We start from the raw sequence: 21,447 nt of genomic DNA, 5'->3' as shown, positions 1-21,447 counted from the left end.
CAGGCTGTCTGCTCCGGAAGCAGCCTGCCCACTCTACACCTGGCCCATCGCTTTTTCCTCCCTGGAGGAAATCCTTGAGCAGGAATGTTTACCCTAAATCCTTGAAAGTAGTTAATCTCCTAAGAGTGACTGTCAATCAAAGGAATCCTCTGGAAGGGGCAAGGAGGGGAAAGGGGTAGTGGTCTGCCTTGAATGGAGGATTTCCAGGCCTCAAGCTCCCCCAACCCCTCCCTCAGCTTTGGACCATATTGAGCTCAAAGACTAGGAAAAATAAGGGCCAAAGACAGAAATGGAAACCTACAACACTCCTGAAAAGATGGTGGAAAGGTTAGAGACTCTTTATATGGCCAACCAGCCATCCTTCAAACACCTAGAAGTTAAATTTTATTCGCACTCACTTGTATTTTCTGGATTAGCACAAGTTGCAGATTATAGATATTAAAATCAGAAATTTTGGACTTCCCTGGTGACGCAGTGGTTAAGAATCCGCCTGCCAATGCAGGGGACACGAGTTTGAGCCCTGGTCCAGGAAAATCCCACATGCCGCGGAGCAACTAAGCCCGTGCGCCACAACTACTGAGCCTGCACTCTAGAGCCCGCGAGCCACGACTACTGAGCCTACGTGCCACAACTACTGAAGCCCGCGTGCCTAGAGCCCGTGCTCCGCAACAAGAGAAGCCACTGCAATGGGAAGCCCCCGCACCGCAACCAAGAGCAGCCCCCTCCCCGCTTGCCGCAATTAGAGAAAGCCCACGTGCAGCAACGGAGACCCAATGCAGCCAAAAATCAATCAATAAATAAATTTATTAAAATCATAAATTTTGATCAACTGCTAAGATGCCAAATAACACACCAGCAATAAAAACAGAAACCACAAGACACCCTGAAATCCCCTGCTGGTTTATATGATAATTCTCCGAAGTCCCTTTGTGCTCACAGGTGATAATGCGGTTTTAATTCACAGCCAGTGAATGGTGGAATGTGGATAGCTGCTTAGAGGAAAATCGAGCACTATTATTAATTCGAATCTACTTTTGTTTGCCTCAGAGTTTTCTCTCCCCTGCAACCAGTTATAGGCAGATATTATAGCACTAAAGAAAGACATTTATTTACCAGTGTTAGTGTAACAAACTCACCTTATTCAATAGGTCCCTTTCTCTCAGAAGCTCAACCATTGCTTTCTTATCAAGTTCTGCTTGTTTCTTAGAAGCCTCCACCTCTACATCACCAGGGAGAAAAACAATAATAAATATAAAGAAAACCTAAGAAAGCATCTGCCAAAGCCAAAGTGACATAAAAACTGCTTTATAGGGGCTTCCCTGGTGGCGCAGTGGTTGAGAGTCTGCCTGCCGATGCAGGGGACACGGGTTCATGCCTCTGTAGCTATAAAACTACTTTTCGTTGAGTGTTCCGTGATCTTCATTATAACTCAGTGAGGTAGGTCTTCCTGTCCCCGAGGCTTAAAGGCCTATATGCCAAGGGTGCACAGCCAAGAGGTGGCAGGGCTGAGATTGGGAGTTTGGTCTTTCTGACTTCAAAAAGTCCTTGCTCTTTTTAAATCTTTTTTATTATACAAGTAATTAGAAATACAGGAAGAAATTGGAAATAAAAATAAACAGAAGGGAAAATTTTCTAAATCAGAATCTACTTAGGATTTTGATGTGTCTCTTTTCTGACTTTTTCCTATGCAAATATACATGTGTATATAAATATGAATATTTAGACACCACATACACCAAGAGGGAATCATACCACACATACAGTTTTGTAACTTGTTTTATAATTAACAAACATAAAATAAATACCTCTCTATATTATAAATGTATATCTACATCAGAATTTCTAATGACTTCATATTTCACTGTATAAAAATGTATAATTTATTTAGCCAATCCCCATCTTAACATTTAAGTTGCTTCTTCTTTTTTACTTTTTTTGCAATTATAAGCAATAATCCTATGAAAGTTCCTGTTCATTTGTTCCTCTAGGAGAGGAAGTCCTGGATCAAAAGTGATTTTCTTTTTAAAGACATTTCTCCCCTACTGCCGAATTCTCTCCAAAAATTAATAGCAGTTTAAATCCACACCCAAACCACCACTGTTATTATCATTCTCTTTGATCTTTGACAACCTGATAGATTTTTCTAAACCAGTATGTCCATATTTAATTTACATTTCTTTGACTAGTAGTGAAGTAGACTACTTTTCCTGTTTAATAATCATTTATTTGTTTTTCTGTTTTTCAAATTGCCCACACTGGCTCTTTGCTCATTTTTCTCATGAGCTGTTTACCTTTTTGTGAATTGGTAAGAGCTCCTTATATATAATAAGGATACTAACTCTTTGGCAATATTTTAGACAATTTGCCTTCATATATAGTCTTTTGCTGCTAAAAAAAAAAATTACCTTTAATTTCATTAAATCTCTGCATTTTGGCTTTATTGTTCCTACATTTGACCTTAACTTTTTTCCCAAAAAGTAGTTTATTGTCATACTACCATTTTCTTAATAATCCATACTGCACACTGGTATGAAATGACACCTTTATCTTAGATGATAATCGTGGGTCTTTTTGTGGCCTTTCTGATCTCCATTGATCTGTTTATTCAGGCATTTTCACTAAACTATTTGATTACTGAAGTGTTATAATACATTTAAACACCTGGTAAGGCAAATGCTCCCTTCTCACTCTTCTTTTCCAGAATTTTATAGCTATGGTCACAAGTTTATTCTTCTGGAGGAAACTTAGAATCAGTTTTCAAGTCCCAAGCAACATAACTCACTGAAACTTTTTTTGGAAGTGTTAAATGTGTAGATTAATTTGGACAGATTTATATCTTTATCATATCGAGTTTTCTCATCCAGAAACTTGGTGTATCTGTCCATTTTTCAAGTCTTCTTTTATACCCCTCAAAAGAATTCTGTAGTGTTTTATATATATATGTCTTACAGCTATCTTGGTAACTTTATTCATAGATATTTTATTACTTTAGTTGCTATTGTGAAAGGGGGGTTTTCCATCATATATTGTAACTGGTTCTTTGTAGGAAAGAAAGCTATTGATATCCATATATTTATTTTATAACCTGCACCCTGTTTGAACTCTTGTTAGTTCTGGCAATTTTTCAGTTCATTTCTTGGATTTTGTGGTAGGAAATCATAACATATGTGGTAGGAAATCATGCTCCTAACCATTATGCCACTCTTTGATAGGGCACATCAAAAGGAAGTGCTCCATAAGAAGAAATAATGATGTTAACGATATCTGTAAAATAACCAGAAGAGAAAGCACGATGACTTCTGTAAACATGATTTAGGGATGAAGGATTGGGTTCAATACTTAATGGATAAAATTTTTTTTCAAAGCTTAGAACTATCACCAGCAAAAATACAGAAATTTTAATATGGAGTGTTTTCTGAAATTCACTAAGCCAGTTACAAAACATGCTCTACTAGTTCTATTTTTTTTTCATATCCGTCATTGAAGACATTAGATTGTAAACTCATGCTAGGCTGTAAGCATCCTGAGGGCAGGAACCTCCATGCACCCAATGCCTAGCATAATGTCTGCACATAGCGTGTACTCAATTTATTGAATGAATAAATAAATGGAGAAATTATCAATATCAGCTGCAACTGTACCTCAGTAAAAGATTATTTCTGATGTCTTAGGAGGAAAAATACCCGCACTCCTCAAAGACGTGACAAATATTTCTAATAATCTTATCTAGACATTTATATTTTACTTAACTTTTAGGGAGTCACTGTACATTTTTATGCTTCTATGTATGCTATCTCAGTCAGTAATTTACAGCTGAGGTCAATGAGGTGTTCCTACCCCACATTTTCTGGTGCAGTCAGAATTCAAACCCTGATCCTCTGTCTCCAAGTCTCTGAGCTGTTTCTACCACCCCATATTTAACTAGCATATCCTATTTTTAATTATATTCTTTTTCAGAATGAGATAGTATTCTCTTACTACTTTTATAAGTGGTAATATATCTGGATAACAATAGATGACTTTTTTTTTTTTTTGGCTGCACTGCACGGCATGCATCCCCGACCAGGGATCGAACCCACCCCCCCTGCAGTGGATGCACAGAGTCTTAACCACTGGACCGCCAGGAAAGTCCCAATAGATGACATTTAGTAAGCACTTACTGTGTGCTAGGCACTGTCCCAAGAGCTTTCTATATATTAGCCATTTCATCCCCAACAGCTAAATGTGATAGAGGTGGGATCTGAACCCAGGTAGATTTGACTCGAGAGTTTGTATCCTTAATGATGTTTCTGTACTACACAGCCTCCTGTGGCACTTAAATTTTCCCTCCACAAGTTGGCTAAAACAAGTGTTTGCCATATGGTAAAGTACTAACAGAGGAAAGGAGTTAGAAGCCATTAATTTTTGTCTCACTGATTCTGGGTATACTATTGTCTCAAATACTGCTCATGCGGAATATTCATTTGAATTTATCCCGCATCTTCGGTGAAAAAAGAAGACTGAAGGAAAAGACATGTAGAACCCAGACCTAAGATTATAGATGCTATTTACTCCATTGACAAATACTGAAAAATACTTTGGGCTCAGTATAACCTGTTGAAGAGTTTTTTAAGGTAAGAAAGTTCAAGGTATTCAAAACCATGTCTCCTCCATATTATCTACTTACCAGTTTGAATGTTATTTTACTGAATTCACTTGGCATGGTTTGTGTTTGCATGCATGGAGTTGCCAAATGACATTGGTTACCAATGAAACGCTCATAAACTAATAAAACAAAGCACAAAATGATTCTTGGCTTACCTCTCTCTAATCCCAAGACCTGATTTTTCAGGGTTTCCTTGTGCTGTTCCGCTTCTCCCTTTTGACCTTCAATCTGGTGCAATTTCTTATGGATTTGTTCTCTGATTTTGTTGAGCTTCCCAATGTCAAGGCGCATCTGATGGACTTCTTCCTCTTTGGCCTATGATTAGTGACAGAGGATTAACCAGGGACACTCAGTCAATAAAGAGCCAGTGACTGGATGATGGTAAACTCACAACCAATAAAAGGACACTGTTCCTATGTCAGTGTAAAGCTGTTCTGTGGGATTAAATCAAAACACACACTGTTTGGTTTTTGAGAGAAATTGAAAAAGTCTATATAAGCCATAATACAATATACGGCTATATGAGCTAAAAACATTGAAAAGACTGATTAAACCTGATACCTCAAGATATCATGGAATTGTTGAATCAAACAAGATAAGAACACTGAGTTGTATCATAAATGTGTGAAATTTGTGTACAAATGCTGTAGTGATTAGCAACTTTCGTAGACTCACAAAGTGATCTCTCTTGGAGGTTATTAACATGCTATAAAATATTGAGTCTTTTGGATCCACATGTCCACTGTAGTGCAATTACATATGTTAGAAAAGGGGCCCTCCTTCCTCAGAGTATGTTAGTCAATGACTGTATATATGGACAGGTGGACAGGGTAGCATTAATAAGCAAGTCTACACGATGTCAAAAGGTATCAAAACAGCAACTGCAGGAAAGTAAAGCACCAGATTTTTGTCTATGGATTTCAAGTTTTATGAATTTTTTTAAAATTCATTTTTTAAAAAATGTGCCATTCTTAGAAATGACTGGGAAAGCAATTAGTGATTCTTCTACAAATAAAGAGTAGCAATTATTCCCAGTTCTTGACAATGAACAGGCTGCACTTAGCTGGGCACGTTATCCTCACATCATTGCTAGAAGCAGAATCCCATAGGTTTAGGATCTGATAACAAAAATATTCCATCTTTCAAGGTGCCCCATGCATGTCATCAAAGGAGAGAATTATTGGCATAAGTATTTTTCCTTTAATTTCACCTTAGGGGCTAATACATTATTTTGCCTTCAGTAGTCGTTTCATTTCTGCTTTAACTTGGAGCATTCTCATAAAGAATGGTTTTGAGTCAAACATTTCTGGACTGCTTAAATGTTCCTCAGCCTCAGATCCTACCAGGTCCAAATTAATTCATCTAAGGCCCCTTTCAATTAAAACAATAAGATGTTCTAATTCAGTAGTTATTAATCCAGACCCCATGGTTAGAAAAATTAATCCAGACCCCATGGTTAGACTTCAGAAAAATCCTGTAAACCTCTAAGACTGCATGCAAAACAAGACACAAGATGTGCAAATAAGTGTGCGTGCGTGTGTATGTGCACGCACACACACGCTTTCATCAGATTCTCAGAAGGTGCTGTGATGCAAAAACTGTTAAGGTTTACTACTCGAATCGATGTATTTTCCTGATTAGTCACTCATTTTATGCCCAGTATTCTAACATAACTAGAGTAGGGCTTATGGATTTTTCAGAATTGGTGATAAACTTAAAGCCGCTCTGCTAAGCATGTAGGCAGACAATATGTATCCAAGTATAAAACGGTTGTCTAAACTTAATTTGCAAGCACTCTTCAATCAGGGCAGGGGGAATAGGAGACCTATCTTGAAATTTACATTGGACAGAAGTGAAAATCATGATTCTGTAGTCCTCAGCGTAGATATCAAATAGTACCAGTCCGTCCCCCTCCCCTCTCACTCCATACAAGCAGTGAAATACAATCTCACTTCTTTGCCACTCACATGTGTAAATGGTTTGGATGACTGTATATATGGACAGGTGGACAGGGTAGCATTAATAAGCAAGTCTACACGATGTCAAAAGGTATCAAAGCAGCAATTCCAGGAAAGTAAAGCACCAGATTTTTGTCTATGGATTTCAAGTTACTTGCAAGGCTAAATCACAGAGGTGAACATCTGGGCTCACTTTGGAAAGTATTTGCATAGTCATATGATTAATAATCAGCTTAGCAATGTTGTAAGAATGGAAGTTATCAAACTGCTTCTGGGCATAAAGCAATCACTGTAGGTTTACACCTGCCTCTGAAGGACCAAGGCTAATCCAGGTTATCCAACCAAAGGCTAGAACAGCATCAGCCAATTCATATTAACAGGGAATGAAGGAGGGCATGCTAGGGAACAGATATGCCACTTGGTGTTTACTTTGAGCTCCAACGCCTTCTGCTGGTTTTCCTGGGATAGCTGCTCACAGATCAAACTATGTTGTTCGTTTTCTTGCTGAAGTTTAGCATTTCTCATCTGAAACTGCTCCAGCTCCTTTGCAGCTCTCTCATTCAGTATCTGAAAGATGCAGAACGAGCTGGTTAATGCTTTTGAATCTGATTACAGTAGCTGCACATCCACGCAGGAGGCCATGCAGACCTCCTGGGACAAGCACGGCAACCACACTTTTTTTGTCTTTGCAGAAATTGTTCTTTCTCCCCAGTGAAAGCATGAAGGCACTCAAATATGATGAATGTTAAATGGCTGGGGGAAATGATGCCTTCTAATGAATAACACAGAGAACATAATCTTTTTTTCTGGGCACCTTGGGAAGTCTTGTTCACAGGTGGTGGATAAATATTTTAATGCCTGTTTGCCATTTGGCAGGCTTAGCGTACACAACAATTGCTATAATCATTGCAGATGAGCTAGAGGTCCAAACGAGCTTTATCGGCTGTGGGGCTCAGAAGCTGTATCTTCAGAAGCAAATCCTGCATTAGTATGCCTACAACATTTTCGTGAACAGAACCATTCGCTCGCACCAACACAAAACAATTCCCCTTCATCCAACTTAAGTCAAAACTGTGGAGTAGTAGTGGAATGATTTCTACCTCCCTGACTTCAGTGTCAGTTGGATTTTCCCCTTCCCAACTTGACTATTCAGAGAAGACAAGGTTTTATAAAAACAGAGGATTATATTTTGGGAAGTCATTTCTATTGGGAAAATATTAGGGAGATGGAGGGATGTCAAAAAAAAGAGAGAAGATGGCTTAGAAGACACTTACTCCAGTATATAACTTCCACTCAAGCAAAAGTTAAACACAGAAAGAATCTATCCAACTTCCCATCAATAGGGACTAAATAAAATTTTCCATGGGTCCTGGATGTTGCTAAACAAAGTACTATAGTTTTAACGTGATAACCAAAAACCTCTCAAATTTCAGGCTCAAAGAAAGCCACATGTTTTTTTCATGGATGTTGCACACTGCATATTATCTATTTGATTTCTGGCTTTATATAAAATTAATAAGGCAATTGACAAATGTGTTCTACTATCTAATTTTTTAAGTAGAAAAATGATGTATGGCTTAAAAATACTTTGGAAACTTCCTAAGAGAACATATTTTCAAGAAATGACTTTTTTCAATTAGATGAAATGATTCTTCTTTAAGAAATTAGAAAAGACAGACTAGCATGTGTTACCTTAAACTGTTATTACAGAGGAAATGTTTCTTAAATATTTAAAACGCATAAAGACAGTGTGTGGTTTCCCAAACTTGAAACTTAAAATTAAACCTGTTGAATATAAATCATGCTACATTCACAGGCTGGAATGCTTAGAGCAATGAGAGTGAATGGTCTTCTGAGCTCTGTCCAATAGAACTTCCTGCGATGAACTAAATGTTCTCTATGTGCACTGTCCAATACGGTATCTACTAGCCCCATGTAGCTATGGAGCACTTGAAATGGTGCTGGTGCAACTGAGGGACTGAATTTTTAATTTCATTTAATTTCAAATAATTTAAATGTAAATGGCTGTATGTGGCTAGTGGCTACCATATTGGATACTGTGGTTCTATAACTATGTGGCAACAATGTAAGTGAATCTCAAACACAGGATGTTAGGAGAAAGATATTAGACACAAAAGAGTACATCCTGTATAATTTAATTTCTGTAAAGTACAAAAGCAGGCAAAACTAACCTCTGCTTAGAATTCAGAAGAGCGCTGACCTCTGGGGAGAGAGTGACTGGGAAGGGGCACGAGGAGCCTCCCGGGGTGCTATTTCTCAGGCTGGGCGGGGGGTAACCAAGACGTGTTCAAGGGGAGAAAATTCATCAAGCTGTATACTTGTGACTTATACACTTTTCTACGTGTATGTTACACATCAATAAAAGGATAAAAAGAGATTAACCTGTTGGAGCATGGCAGGAGGGGCTGGGGGGACAGAGCATATCTACCATAAGAGCCATTCAAAGACCAAACACAGCACAGTACTACGTGCTGTGTCACCAACATCCACCAACATCTGCAGTGAAGGGAGTTTGCTGCTTTCCAAAGAAAATTCAAAAATCCCCATGCTTGTCTGGCCAGGCCCCATGGTGCAGCCCTGCCCAGCCCACCTTCTGCTCCTTCAACTGCTGCTCCAGCTTCTGAAGCTCCTCCTTGCTCTTCTGCACGTACTCCTGCAGGGCCTTGATTTCTGTCTGCCTGGTGTCCATGTCCGTCTGAATCTGCTTGAGCTCTTTCTCTAGTTTTTCCTTCTTCCGAGTCTCCCGCAAAGCTTCGTTCTGATGTTGCTGGATTTCTTGTTGGAGCTACAGGCACGGAAAGGACGATGGGGGTTGGGGTGCGGGAGATGAGCCCCTCAGGATGGGTCTCAACCAGCCGAACCTCTCCCGCTCTCAGATATTTTCAGGGCAATGACTCTGAAGTAGTATTTCTCCTGTAGGAGAGTCATCTTTGAACTTCAATGTTCAAACTTTTCAAGAATATTCTGTATTATTTTTCAGAGCCTTGGCACCAAACAGCCACCCTGATGGTGGGAACAAATCCACAAAGAAAGGTATAAAATCCAGTTAAATACTGGAAGTCCAGAATTCTAGGGAAGTCAAACATGGAAAGAATTCATCTAACTCTCCATGAACAGAAACTAAATAAAATGTAGCCAGCTACCCTAAATATGAAAGTGTATTTTCCATGAGTCCTGGATATTGCTAAACAAAGTACTACAGTTTTATCATGACAGCCAAATTCTATGAAAAGTCCTTCTCCTATCTCATGATCAAAGGAGTCTCCTGTTTTTCTCCTCAAGCCTGCACTTGTATACCATCTATTTGACTTCTGGCTTTATAGAAAAGTATTCAGAAGGATTCAGCTAGATGACTTCCTTACACAGGAGAAAGGCCAGGGGAACTGCTTTCACCATCCCCAGATGCAGGGCATCCTGGCTGTCACAGGGGACACCTTCTTGGGCCAGAAATGTAAGCAGTGCCCTATCTTGGTAACTTCTCAGACAGAGAATGACTCAGGTAAAACTGCTCTTGCAAAAACAAACCAGAGAAACAAGCAAAACAATGGATGCTTCATTTGGTGACCAGGCCGGGGGCAAGGGGGGGTGGGGGGGAGGGAGGGTCATAAATCTGAGCAAGGAACAAGACCGGAAGGGAGCCTGGAGAAGGACAAAACCTCCTTCTGGAAGGTAATGGTCCTTGTCTTGCTCTACGTGTCAGAGCAGACCTGACTGATGGTCTGCTCTGCCTCTTCCCTGGACTGCTCCATTTCTTGTTGCTGTTCAGTGGTCTGAGCTAAGGCCTCTCGTAATTTCACCACTTCTGACAAGAGTTTGTCTCGCTCCTTTGTCACTTCTTCTTTGAACTTCAGCAAATCTCGGATACTAAAAAAGAAGAACACGGGCGTCAGACGAAATGGCCATCTGCTCAGGAAGCCTTCTTATCATCCTCTGAGCTCGTTTTCATGGGAAAGACTTATGGTCAAGGATCAACACTATTCAGGTGTGAAAGAGAAAGATCTTTATGCCCTGACGTGGGAGCTGTTTCTGAGGGTTTTTTTGTGGTTTTTTTGCGGTACGCAGGCCTCTCACTGTTGTGGCCTCTCCTGTTGTGGAGCACAGGCTCCGGACGTGCAGGCTCAGTGGCCATGGCTCATGGGCCCAGCCGCTCCACGGCATGTGGGATCTTCCCGGACCGGGGCACGAACCCGCGTCCCCTGCATCGGCAGGCGGACTCCCAACCACTGCGCCACCAGGGAAGCCGTTTCTGAGTTTTTAACTGAAAAAGAGGATGTTCCAATAATAACATGCATAATATGACCCCTTTTCTTATTTTTAAGCAACTACAGTCTGTGTGTGTGTGTGTGTGTGTGTGTGTGTGTACTTTAGGCATTTTTATAGAAGTCCAGAAAAATAGGCATCAAATTGATAACTGGTTATCTCTGAGGAGTGAAATTTAGGGTGGAAGAGTTGGGGGGGCTGATTGCTACTCCTTGCTTTCCACACCCCTGTAGTATTCATTCTGAAAGTAGAAAAACTATGTCTGATAAGACCTGCGCAGCAGAATTCATCTAGAACAAGGCAGCTACTTTAGAGCTGAGAAAGCAGAGAACTTGCATTTGAGACACTTGCAGCTGACAGACATCAAATGACTGTGGGAAACACAGTAATTCGATAATATGTATTGACCAACTATTTTGATATAATTGTTTAATTAAGAACTTTCAAAACCGCAAACTCTTCTCCATAAACAAGACCTTAAATTCTAAGGTTACTGTAAAGATAGACAGCTACACCTAAGCGCACTGCTGAAGATAAAACTCTGAGTTGGATGGTTTCATCAGTTCTCCTCATCATGTTCTGATTTTCATGAAAACTCCTCGTAACCAAATCAGTTCCCTCACGATGCTCTTCAACAGTTGTTCTTCAGTAGCTGCTCTGATCGTGCACGACTTCTTTAATAAGAAAATAGAGTCCATTATTATGAACACCACATCTACTGTTTATTTTACCTATTCAACATTCGATAAACGTATCTAGAAAGTATAAGAAACCTAGACAGCAGGTAGATTTAGCTAAGGATGCCTAAGGAAGTGTATGCTCCTTCCTGGCTCATTAATTAATGCAAGGTTTTGCATGCCCTACAGAGTGCTAGATTCCTGGAGGAAAGGTAAAGATAGATGTCTTCCCTCAAGGAGCTTACAGCTTAATGGGCAGAGAAACTCAAATAATTTCAGTACCATACTTGAGGGAGATGTTGGGTCCTGTGGAAACAGGGAACACAATGACTCTTCTGCCTGGTCACTGGGTCTGAGGTTTGGGAGGAGGTTGGAACAGAGATGCTGACGGTGATAAAGTTAAGATGGTGTTTAAGATAGGTCTTGAAGGATGAATAGTTGTTTACTGAGTCGAGAAGGGAAGAAAAAGGATCCCCGGCGTAGAAAACAGTATGTCCAAAGACATGGAGGCAGGAGCAAGTGTGGTGCTGCTGGACGTGAGTCTAGCAAGGCTGACGGGGGCAGATCTACAAAGGGCTCTGCAAGACATGTGCAAGACTTTGGGCTTTATCCTTAGGAAATGGGTGGCTGTCGAAGGTGCATATGCTGGAGATGGAAGCATGTAGCTACATGTTTTAGAAGAATAAGTCTGGTATGGAAGATGGTAAAGAGGGGAGATGTCTCCTCAAAGGCAGGGAGAACAATCAGGAGTCTACTGCCAAATCCAGCAGAGAACAGGGGAGCTGCTGCTGATAGGAGGAGGGGAAGAATGAAGTGATGTTTAGAAGACTGAGTCAACCAGACGAAACGTTAAGGGATGAAGGAGTAACAAGTGTGAAGAGGCAACTGTTTTCTGGCCTAGAATCTGAGGTGGTAGGAAGGATAGTGATATGGCTAATCATGGGGCAGGGGGTGTATGGGAGGGGCTGGGAATCTGGGTAGAAAGTCAGCCATTCCACACAAGTTTGAGAGAAATAAAGTTAAAATCTTTACTCATTTTAAAACTGTAGCACTGATTTTATAGAGCCAGAAGTTTGATATAACCATGAATTAGAAGCTCTTGGGCATGGAGAAACGGAGTATTAAAAAGAAAAAAATGGCAATAGATAGAAACCTGTCTCTGGGAACCCAACAAAGTAGAGTCTTGTATTCACAAAGAACATTCAAGATGGTACCGGCAAGCCCCAGGCTGTCTGTTGAAGAAGGAGGCCTCTGCAAAAGCAAGTTCAACATGAATCAAGATGGCTATGACCTACTTGCTATCCTGGTCCATGGGGAGTCCAGACCCTTGCTCGACTAGTTTGCTTAGGTTCACTATTTCCTCTTTCAGGGCAAGAATCGTCTCCTTTGCCTTCTGCTCTTTGTCATAGGCTGAGTCCACCATCTTCCAAGCCTTTTCAATTTCCTAGGTGGGTCATGGGATATCAGTGAGAAAAACCAAACTAGGTTCCAGATGCAAGCTAAATTGAATAAATAGAATAATAAAACAACTACGTTATAGAAGCTATTTATGGGGAAAGAAGATTACATGTTATACACTATATATTAAATGTATACCGATTTACTGCATTGTTCAACATGAGTTAGTCAATACTGAAAAGCAGTTTTAAAGGGGATACTGGCAAAGGCTATTTTCTCTTGTGTAGGTAAATGTGGCCACAGGGCTCACATACTACAGGGGCTGCTATAACTAATGGTATTATTTCTAGTAAAGATGTTAAGATAGGTTTACAAAATCGAAAATGAAAGCGTATGTGCTTTCCAAGTCCAGATATTTTATAGGAAAAAAAAAAAGCTTTATCTCATAAGGAATGGTCTTAGATCCAAGTCCTAAATTTGAAGTTCTTGATAGGTTCCATATTAAAAATATATTTTGCCCTCAGGCCCCAAGTGAGCTCCTGGATGGCAAGGTGAACTTTAGAGCCATCCATAGAAATGAGGTCTTGGCTGTCACCTAATTGTACACAACAGCCTTGATAATTCCCATTTCCAGAAACCCAAGCCCAGGCCTTCTCATCAAATGCTTATAGGGGAAAAACAAAACTATTCTGAATACAAAGTGGAATATTAACAGAAATACTTAAAAGTGAATTACAGCCATTCGAGTACACGGACGAAGGACAGTAAATGTTGCAACAGCCTTGAGTTTTGCCCTGCCACTTAATTTTCTTGCAAAATTTCATCAAGTGCAATGTGAGTCCTTTTATACAGGTAAGAATCTATATGCTTAAGGTGAAAATATTATTTTATGTTGACAAGGAATAAAATGAGTGGAAGAAATTATTTAATTAAATAAATTCATGCTATTACATTAGAGAGAGAGAGAGATGATTCTTGGGTAACTGCAGCACATAATTTAGTGATTCAAAACAAAATGTCAGTTTAAGGGGTATGTTTTTCTGTAGCAACCATATGTACTATTTTTGGCAAAACAAATGAAGGATATTTAAATGAAATATGGTTACATGAAATCTTGTCCAAAGCAAATTCACCAATTATATTTTAATCTATTCATGACTTCTATTTCCAGTTTTTTAATTTACAATAAAAAGTGGGGTCTTTTCTCATCATAACACGATTTAAAGCCTTCTTATATTGGTATTTTGCAAGGAGAAGAAGAAAATAACAATAGAGAGAAAAAGACACTAAAAATAGTGGTTCCTAAGAAAACAGGTAAGTTACATTTTGCACTAGTCTTGGAACTTCATTAGAATTGGGATATGTTTAATTGCAGGATATCAAGGGAATTATCTTTAAAAATTATTTCTCAGCACTAGGGTTTCAATTATAAATTAAAATATCTTAACCTCTTAACACCCTGCAATCTACAAGGAACATTTGTGTTTTACCTTCAAAATAATGCAACAACACACTTGAGGATGAAAAAATAAAGTGTAAATAAAAGCCATACTTCCTCAATATCCCTCCCAGACCGAATCCCTGTTCTCGCATTATGAGGAAATGGGACGATCAAGGCAGAAGCAAAGGGGCGATAAGAGGAAAGATCATGAAAACTACCATCTGGAAATTCTCAAGGTAACCTCTCCTAAAACATTGGAAAACGTAGAAACATGAAAAGATCTTTTACAAGCTATCATCATAAGATATTTAATTACTTATCTTGGGTCAAACAAGACATACTGATATTCCTAATACTATACTTACTTATGGCCAATTGTTTTTGTGAACACAGTATTTCTTAGAAACCAAGCCAGTAAGGTTCTACCTTATTTTCTGCATTGTGAAATTCACTCAAGCTAATTAAGTTCTTTGAAAATTAACATTATTCCCTAGGCTTAATGAATATATAAATCATGTAAATTTTTACTTAATAACTCTTTTACTACCAGCCTAGAGCTGCCAGTATAATGAAAGGATGATGTTTTAAGTACAGGATGCATTTATGAAAGCTCGCCATTGGTTCCATTTCTAGAAGATCACTGACCTTCTTCAGGGATGCGATGGTGGTCTGATCATCCTGAGAGAGCTTCAGGGCAGTGGCGACCTTTGCAGAATTAACCACAATCTCTGCATTCAGCGCTCTGCACTTGGCCATCAGACGCTTTTCATTGTCATAAGACTTTTTCATGACAGCATGAAGCTTCTCATATTCAACCCTAAATCTCTCCAAACCTTTGTCCCCTGTAAGTTCGCTGAGAACCTCCTGAAAATCCCTTTCTATTTCTTCATACGCAGTTTCCTCCAGCACTAGTTTTTCACTCTTTTCCTGTTCAAAAGGGCAAAGACGGGAATGAAGATTGAAATATTTACCCCATCACTATTCAGGAATGACTTATTATTCGTGAATAAAAGACCTCCATACAAGCAAAGATTGAAATATTTACCCCATCACTATTCAGGACTGACTTATTATTCGTGAATAAAAGACCTTCGTACAAGCAAAATAAAAGCCACTGACAAGCAGACGATTTAAAGCTATATGATGGGAAGACTCCTTGTTCATCCCGATACCTGTATATATGTATACATAGCACTGGGATAGTAATATTTTCTACCACATAGTGTTAAGGATTAGATTAAATGGGATAATTCATGTTAAACACTTAGCCAAGTGCCCGGCAAACAGCAGGTACTCAATAAATTTCGAGAGCTATTATGATTATTCCAAGCCTGCTTCTTACTGCCCCCAGGCCTGCAGATGGAAGCCACGGTATATTGAGGTCAGACATAATATGGATACCATGAAACCACACTTACAGTGGAACCCACCCAGAATATGGAATATTCTCTTTAAAAATATTCCATCATTTTTACCCCTTAAAAAATTAGCCTAGGTCATCTCCACAGGAATTTTGAAATGTCCCCTGGGCAATGGTCATGGGCCTTCACATTTGCTTTCCATGATTAGCTGGGCAGCAAGTTATTTAAAATGTAAGCCCAAACATACAGATGTAATTCAAGCAAGTCTGACTACGACTTAGATGATAACCCAGGACTATATGGTTATATATGAATTCTTATTTCCCTAGTGTTATGGTTGAACTGTGTCACCTAGAAAGATATGTTGAAGTCCTAACCCCCAGTAACTGTGAATGTGACCTTATTTGGAAATAGAGTCATTACATATACAATTAGTTAAGTTAAGGTCATACTGGAGTAGGGTGGGTCCTAATACCATGTGACTGGTGTCTTTATAAAAAGGGGGGAAATTTATAACTATATGGTGTGATGGATGTTAACTAAACTTATTGTGGTAATCACTTCGAAATGTACACATATATGTAACTCTCCTGGCGGTCCAGTGGTTAAGACTCCGAGCTCCCAATGCAGGGGGCACAGGTTCGATCCCTGGCCAGGGAACTAAGATCCCACATGCTGCGCAGCCAAAAAAAAGAAAAAGAAAAAGAGAAATGTATACATATATCAAATCATTATGTCGTACACCTAAAACTAATACAATGTTACATGTCAATTATAACTCAATTAAGAAAGGGTGTGAAAAAAAAAAGGGTGTGGCATTTGGATACAGACACACCCTACCCCCCACACAAGAACTCCATGTGACCAGTGAAGGGAGACATTAGGCTGGTATAGCTGCAAGCCAAGGAAAGTTAAGGGTTGCTGGCTACCACCAAAAGCTAGGAAGAAGCAAGGAAAGATTTTACTCAGTCTCAGAGCATGGCTCTGCGGACACCCTGATTTCAGACTTTGTGGCCTTCAGAACTGTGAAATAATAAATTTCTGCTGTTAAGCCATCCAGTCTGTGGCACTATGTTACAGATACCCTGCTTCAAACTCCATACAGCACAATAATAATAAAAAAAGAAGGAGTATGGTTAATATATTTACTCAGAAAATATTGATCGAACCTCTGCTGTATGTAAGTTGGAATGATGGAGGCTGGAGGAGATATCAAAGTAAGGACTACACGGCCTTCCCATAGGAAATATATACATGAAGAGCTGATGCGGTATGTGGGCAGAAAATGGAAGTATAGAATTTGATACCTGCCATAAAATGGATTCAGAGTTCTACAAGAACCTATAGGAAGACGGAATTACTCCCAGCAGCAAGATTTAAAGCAAATTTCATAAAGGAAGTGGCATTTAAGCAGGCACAAAAGGGAGACTGGAGTTTTCACAGGTAGATGTAAAGAGAAAGGGCATTCCTGTCCCGCGGCAAAGCTTGATCAGAAGGCTCAGGGACAAGCAGGTATCTAGGATTTGAGATTGGTTAAGAAGCTCAAGTTAGCTTAAAGTACAAGAAATATGACAGGGAGAAGGAAGGAGACTAGACAGGGAGTTAGGGACAGACTGGAGGCCTCAAATGACATTCTAGGGAATACAGAGAAAATTATTCTGGAAGCCACAGGTAATCACTTAGCCTTTTGAGCAAAGAACTGATAAGGTTTGAAAGGTCTTATTTATGTTTGCGACATTATGCTTTGATATTCTACACTGAAAAGGACTTTAACATAAAAACTCTATTGCTAACAATGTTGGTGGGAATGTAAATTGATACAGCCACTATGGAGAACAGTATGGAGGTTCCTTAAAAAAACTAAAAATAGAGCTACCGTATGATCCAGCAATTCCACTCCTGGGCATATATCCAAAGAAAACAAGAATTTGAAAAGATACATGCACCCCAGTGTTCACTGCAGCACTAATTACAATAGCCAGGACATGCTTCCGCAACCTAAATGTCCATCAACAGAGGAATGCATAAGCAAGATGTGGTACATATATACAATGGAATACCACTCAGCCATAAAAAAAAATGAAATAATGCCATTTGCAACAACATGGAGGTACCTGGAGGCTATCATACTGAGTTAAGCCAGACAGAGAAAGACAAATATCATATGATAGCACTTACATGTGGAGTCTAAAAAAATGGTACAAATGAACCTATTTACAAAACAGAAATTGAGTCACAGATGTAGAAAACAAACTTATGGTTACCAGAGGGGAAAGAGGGTGGGGAGGGATAAATTGGGAGATTGGGACTGACATAAACACACTACTATATATAAAATAGATAACTAATAAGGACCTGCTGTATAGCACAGGGAACTCTACTCAATACTCTGTAATGGCCTATATGGGAAAAGAATCTAAAAAGAGTGGATATATGTATATGTATAACTGACTCACTTTGCTGTACACCCAAAACTAACACAACATTGTAAAGCAACTATACTCCAATAAAAATCAATTAAAACAAACAAAAACAAAAAGCAAAAAAAACCCTCTACTGCTAATCAAAGAAATTAACTGAGACAATCTCTAATCCCAATAATAAAGTAAAATTCAAACTCACCCTGAAGATTTTGGGTAAGTAGTCTAGTTTACCTTCTGCTTTGACAAGCCTGCCTTGCCCAACATGGAGAAAGTCTTCATATTCTTGCTTTTCAAAAACACTTGTACTGGGGCTTCCCTGGTGGCGCAGAGCTTAACAATCTGCGTGCCAATGCAGAGGACACAGGTTCAATCCCTGGTCCGGGAAGATCCCACATGCTGCAGAGCAGCTGAGCCCGTGTACCACAACTACTGAGCCTGCGCTCTAGAGCCCAAGAGCCACAACTACTGAGCCCACGTGCTGCAGCTACTGAAGCCCATGTGCCTAGAGCCCATGCTCTGCAACAAGAGAAGCCACGGCAATAAGAAGCCCGTGGACCGCAAGGAAGAGTAGGTCACGCTCGCCACAACTAGAGAAAGCCCGCGTGCAGTAACAAAGACCCAATGCAGCCAAAATAAATAAATACAATAAATTTATTAAAAAAATAAAACACTTGTACTCTTGATTACACTTCTAAATATGATATGTAAACAAAACAGAGTCCACATCTTAAAACAGATGTGGAGTCACAAGCATATCTATATAACATTTTGTATAACAGCATTAGTACTAACGTTAAACTCAACACAGGTTTTCTTCCTGACTAAAAAGCAGATTATCGCAAAGATCACAATACAGCGATTCCACAAAGGAGGAAAAATCATATTAAGGAACGGTGCTGCTGCTCTGTACTTTCCCCTTGTTGATGCTAAACATGAACACACACAAACATTTATCACAGCAATGTTCTAGGTTCCATCCCTGTAAACGGTATTAATGTCAACACTTGATCACTAGCCTAATGATTTGTTCACAGAAAAGGTTTTCCCTGTACACTTGGCACTTAGCACAGGAATGGAAAAATATCAAAGAAAGAAAAGTTTTAAAGAAATTTTATGAACAGAAGAGATTTATGTTGCCATTTTAAAATATACTGCTATTAAAAGCAAAGCAAAAATAATCTCTTAGCTGTGACCAATAACCAGTTGGTATCTACACTATTACAGCATATAATGCTATCTAATTCAGAAGCATGATTTCAACATGAATTGATCAGAAAGGAACTGTGATGCGCCTTCATACGATACCTATCTACTGAGTGTTTACGATTAGCCAGGCAATGTTCTAGGTGCTGGGAGTACCAATTAGTGAAGAGAAGGAAAAGGAAAAAGGAAAAGAGAGCTGCAGTGAAAAATGAAACCAGCGTGGAAATGCCAACTTATGAAAGCAGAAGTGAGGAAAACTTGGCTGAGGTCAATTGAAAATAAAAATAAAAGAAATGAAGGAATGACAGGAGATTGTGAAAGGGAAGAGAGACTGGGAAATAACTAGTTTATAGTATTTGTATCTGGGGCTTACATAGGGAAAATGAAGAAGAATGAAATACACAAAGATGACTAGTGGGGGAGAAAAGGAGAAAATACTCAAAAGGAAACAATGGAAAAATTCAAGGAGAACTAGAAGGAACAGGAGGAGGAAATGGGAAGAAAAGAGACATGAATGAGTGTGGGCACCGGAAATAAGAAGTGTGGCTGCAGGATGGACACAAGAGAGAGATGCCAGTGATGGAGCCTGGGGAGGGAGGAAGATGGAGAGTATGAGAGGGATTGTATGATAAGGAAAGGAGAGAGTGGTTGACCACAGGAAGATGGAGTTTGCAAGGGGGGGACTAGATGTGGAGGAGATGGAATGATGAGGGGATGTGAATGGTATAGAGGAGACCAGAGAAGGAACTGGAACAGGGGTGGGGGCATAGAGAAGTTGGCACCAGAGCTGGCTTCATGGGTGTGTGAACTATTCAGTTGCACGGGGCTCTTTGCTCAGAAGTGCCCTACCCTTGGTTTAATGCTCTGCTGAAATTCTTAATAATTTTTTTAACAAGAGGCTCTGCATTTTCATCTTTCCTTGAGCCCCACAAACTGCGTAGCTGATCTTGTCTGGGACTGACCATGTGAAAGATAATATGGGGAAGGACTCTGATGGGGTGATGAAGGATTTGCATTAGGGCCATAATGGATGAGGACCGTGACTGGCAAGTGATGACAGGGGCCTGAGGTTGTCCAGGTTGTAAATGAGGGTGCTAATGGACAGGCAAGGGGTCACTAAAGGGTTGCAGAAATAACTTCTCATCAGTGAGACTCAAGTTGGGGTGCGCTACAAAGTGGGGAAGTGAATGCAGGGCTTAAGATAGTAAAAGAGTGGTCAGTGACAACACAGGGCAGTGGCGATGGGCTGAAAAGCTTCATGAAGATGTGTCATAGCAGGCGATCAGATGATAGGGAATCGTGGTATGACAGGTGGTCAAGGGTCAGTGAACAGGAGTGACACTGGGTACTTATGAAGCCTTCTTCCAGGTCCTCCCAGTCAGCTAGACATCAATATTTCTGTGTGTATCTCTCTTGTGGTATATCACCTTATGGCTCAAAATCTAGGGGTGGGGGCCTGTCATGTGTGAGTGTGGAAACTTATGAATTTCCTACGGCACTTAGCACCGCGCCAGTTTAACAGGGTGGTGTGTGTGTGCAGGGGGCGGTTTCCACCCAATGGAAGGAGGGGCAAGAGATAATGGAGCCAGAGCCAACAGGAAAGGGGGAGGGGGATGAGGCTGCGGCTGGGGACAGGATGTTGACTGGGGGAATATTCGGAATCACTGGATGTGACAAGGGATAGTAGAAGTGAGACGACGAGGAGGGGTCGAACGAGACGCGACAGAAAGAGGGGCGCTGACTTCTGACCTCGGCCATCCTGACGCGCTCTGCGGTTCGCCTCAGAAGCCGCTGTGGAGATCGCGCAAGCTGGCCCGGACTCTGAGGAAAGGGCTGTGCACCACCCTCAGCGTCTAAAACGGCGCCACGTTACTTCTATCCCCTGCAGGGGGCGGAAACCCGCCGTTCGGCGCGTCCTCCGGTCTCCGAGCAACCGCCACGCCCTCTGGAGGCACTAGCGAATGTTCGAAAGGGGTGGAGCCTCCGAGGCCGGCGCCTGGGCGGTGTTCCTCAGAGTCGCGCGCAAATATCCCGTAAAGGGTGGGGCCAGGGAGATGAGG

General features: G+C 40.4%; 1 protein-coding gene across 1 annotated transcript in view; it reads right to left on the bottom strand.

Annotated features, from left to right (window-relative positions):
- Window positions 1-21,145, bottom strand: part of CFAP58 (cilia and flagella associated protein 58) — a 111,692-nt gene extending 90,547 nt beyond the window's left edge. The window contains exons 1-8 of the mRNA XM_024734834.1: window positions 20,984-21,145; window positions 15,046-15,327; window positions 12,857-13,005; window positions 10,332-10,488; window positions 9,215-9,409; window positions 7,033-7,170; window positions 4,801-4,960; window positions 1,137-1,219 (exon numbers count right to left, since the gene is read on the bottom strand). Coding sequence (XP_024590602.1) covers window positions 1,137-1,219; window positions 4,801-4,960; window positions 7,033-7,170; window positions 9,215-9,409; window positions 10,332-10,488; window positions 12,857-13,005; window positions 15,046-15,327; window positions 20,984-21,145 — 1,326 coding nt within the window. The remainder of the gene's footprint in view (window positions 1-1,136; window positions 1,220-4,800; window positions 4,961-7,032; window positions 7,171-9,214; window positions 9,410-10,331; window positions 10,489-12,856; window positions 13,006-15,045; window positions 15,328-20,983) is intronic.
- Between the last annotated feature and the right edge of the window lie 302 nt (window positions 21,146-21,447).

Source organism: Neophocaena asiaeorientalis, unplaced genomic scaffold (genome assembly GCF_003031525.2).
Source record: "Neophocaena asiaeorientalis asiaeorientalis breed wild unplaced genomic scaffold, Neophocaena_asiaeorientalis_V1.1 scaffold240, whole genome shotgun sequence".
Classification (NCBI taxonomy): Eukaryota; Metazoa; Chordata; class Mammalia; order Artiodactyla; family Phocoenidae; genus Neophocaena; species Neophocaena asiaeorientalis.
The sequence above is the reverse complement of the archived record's forward strand: the minus strand, read 5'-3'. Positions and strand labels throughout refer to the sequence as shown.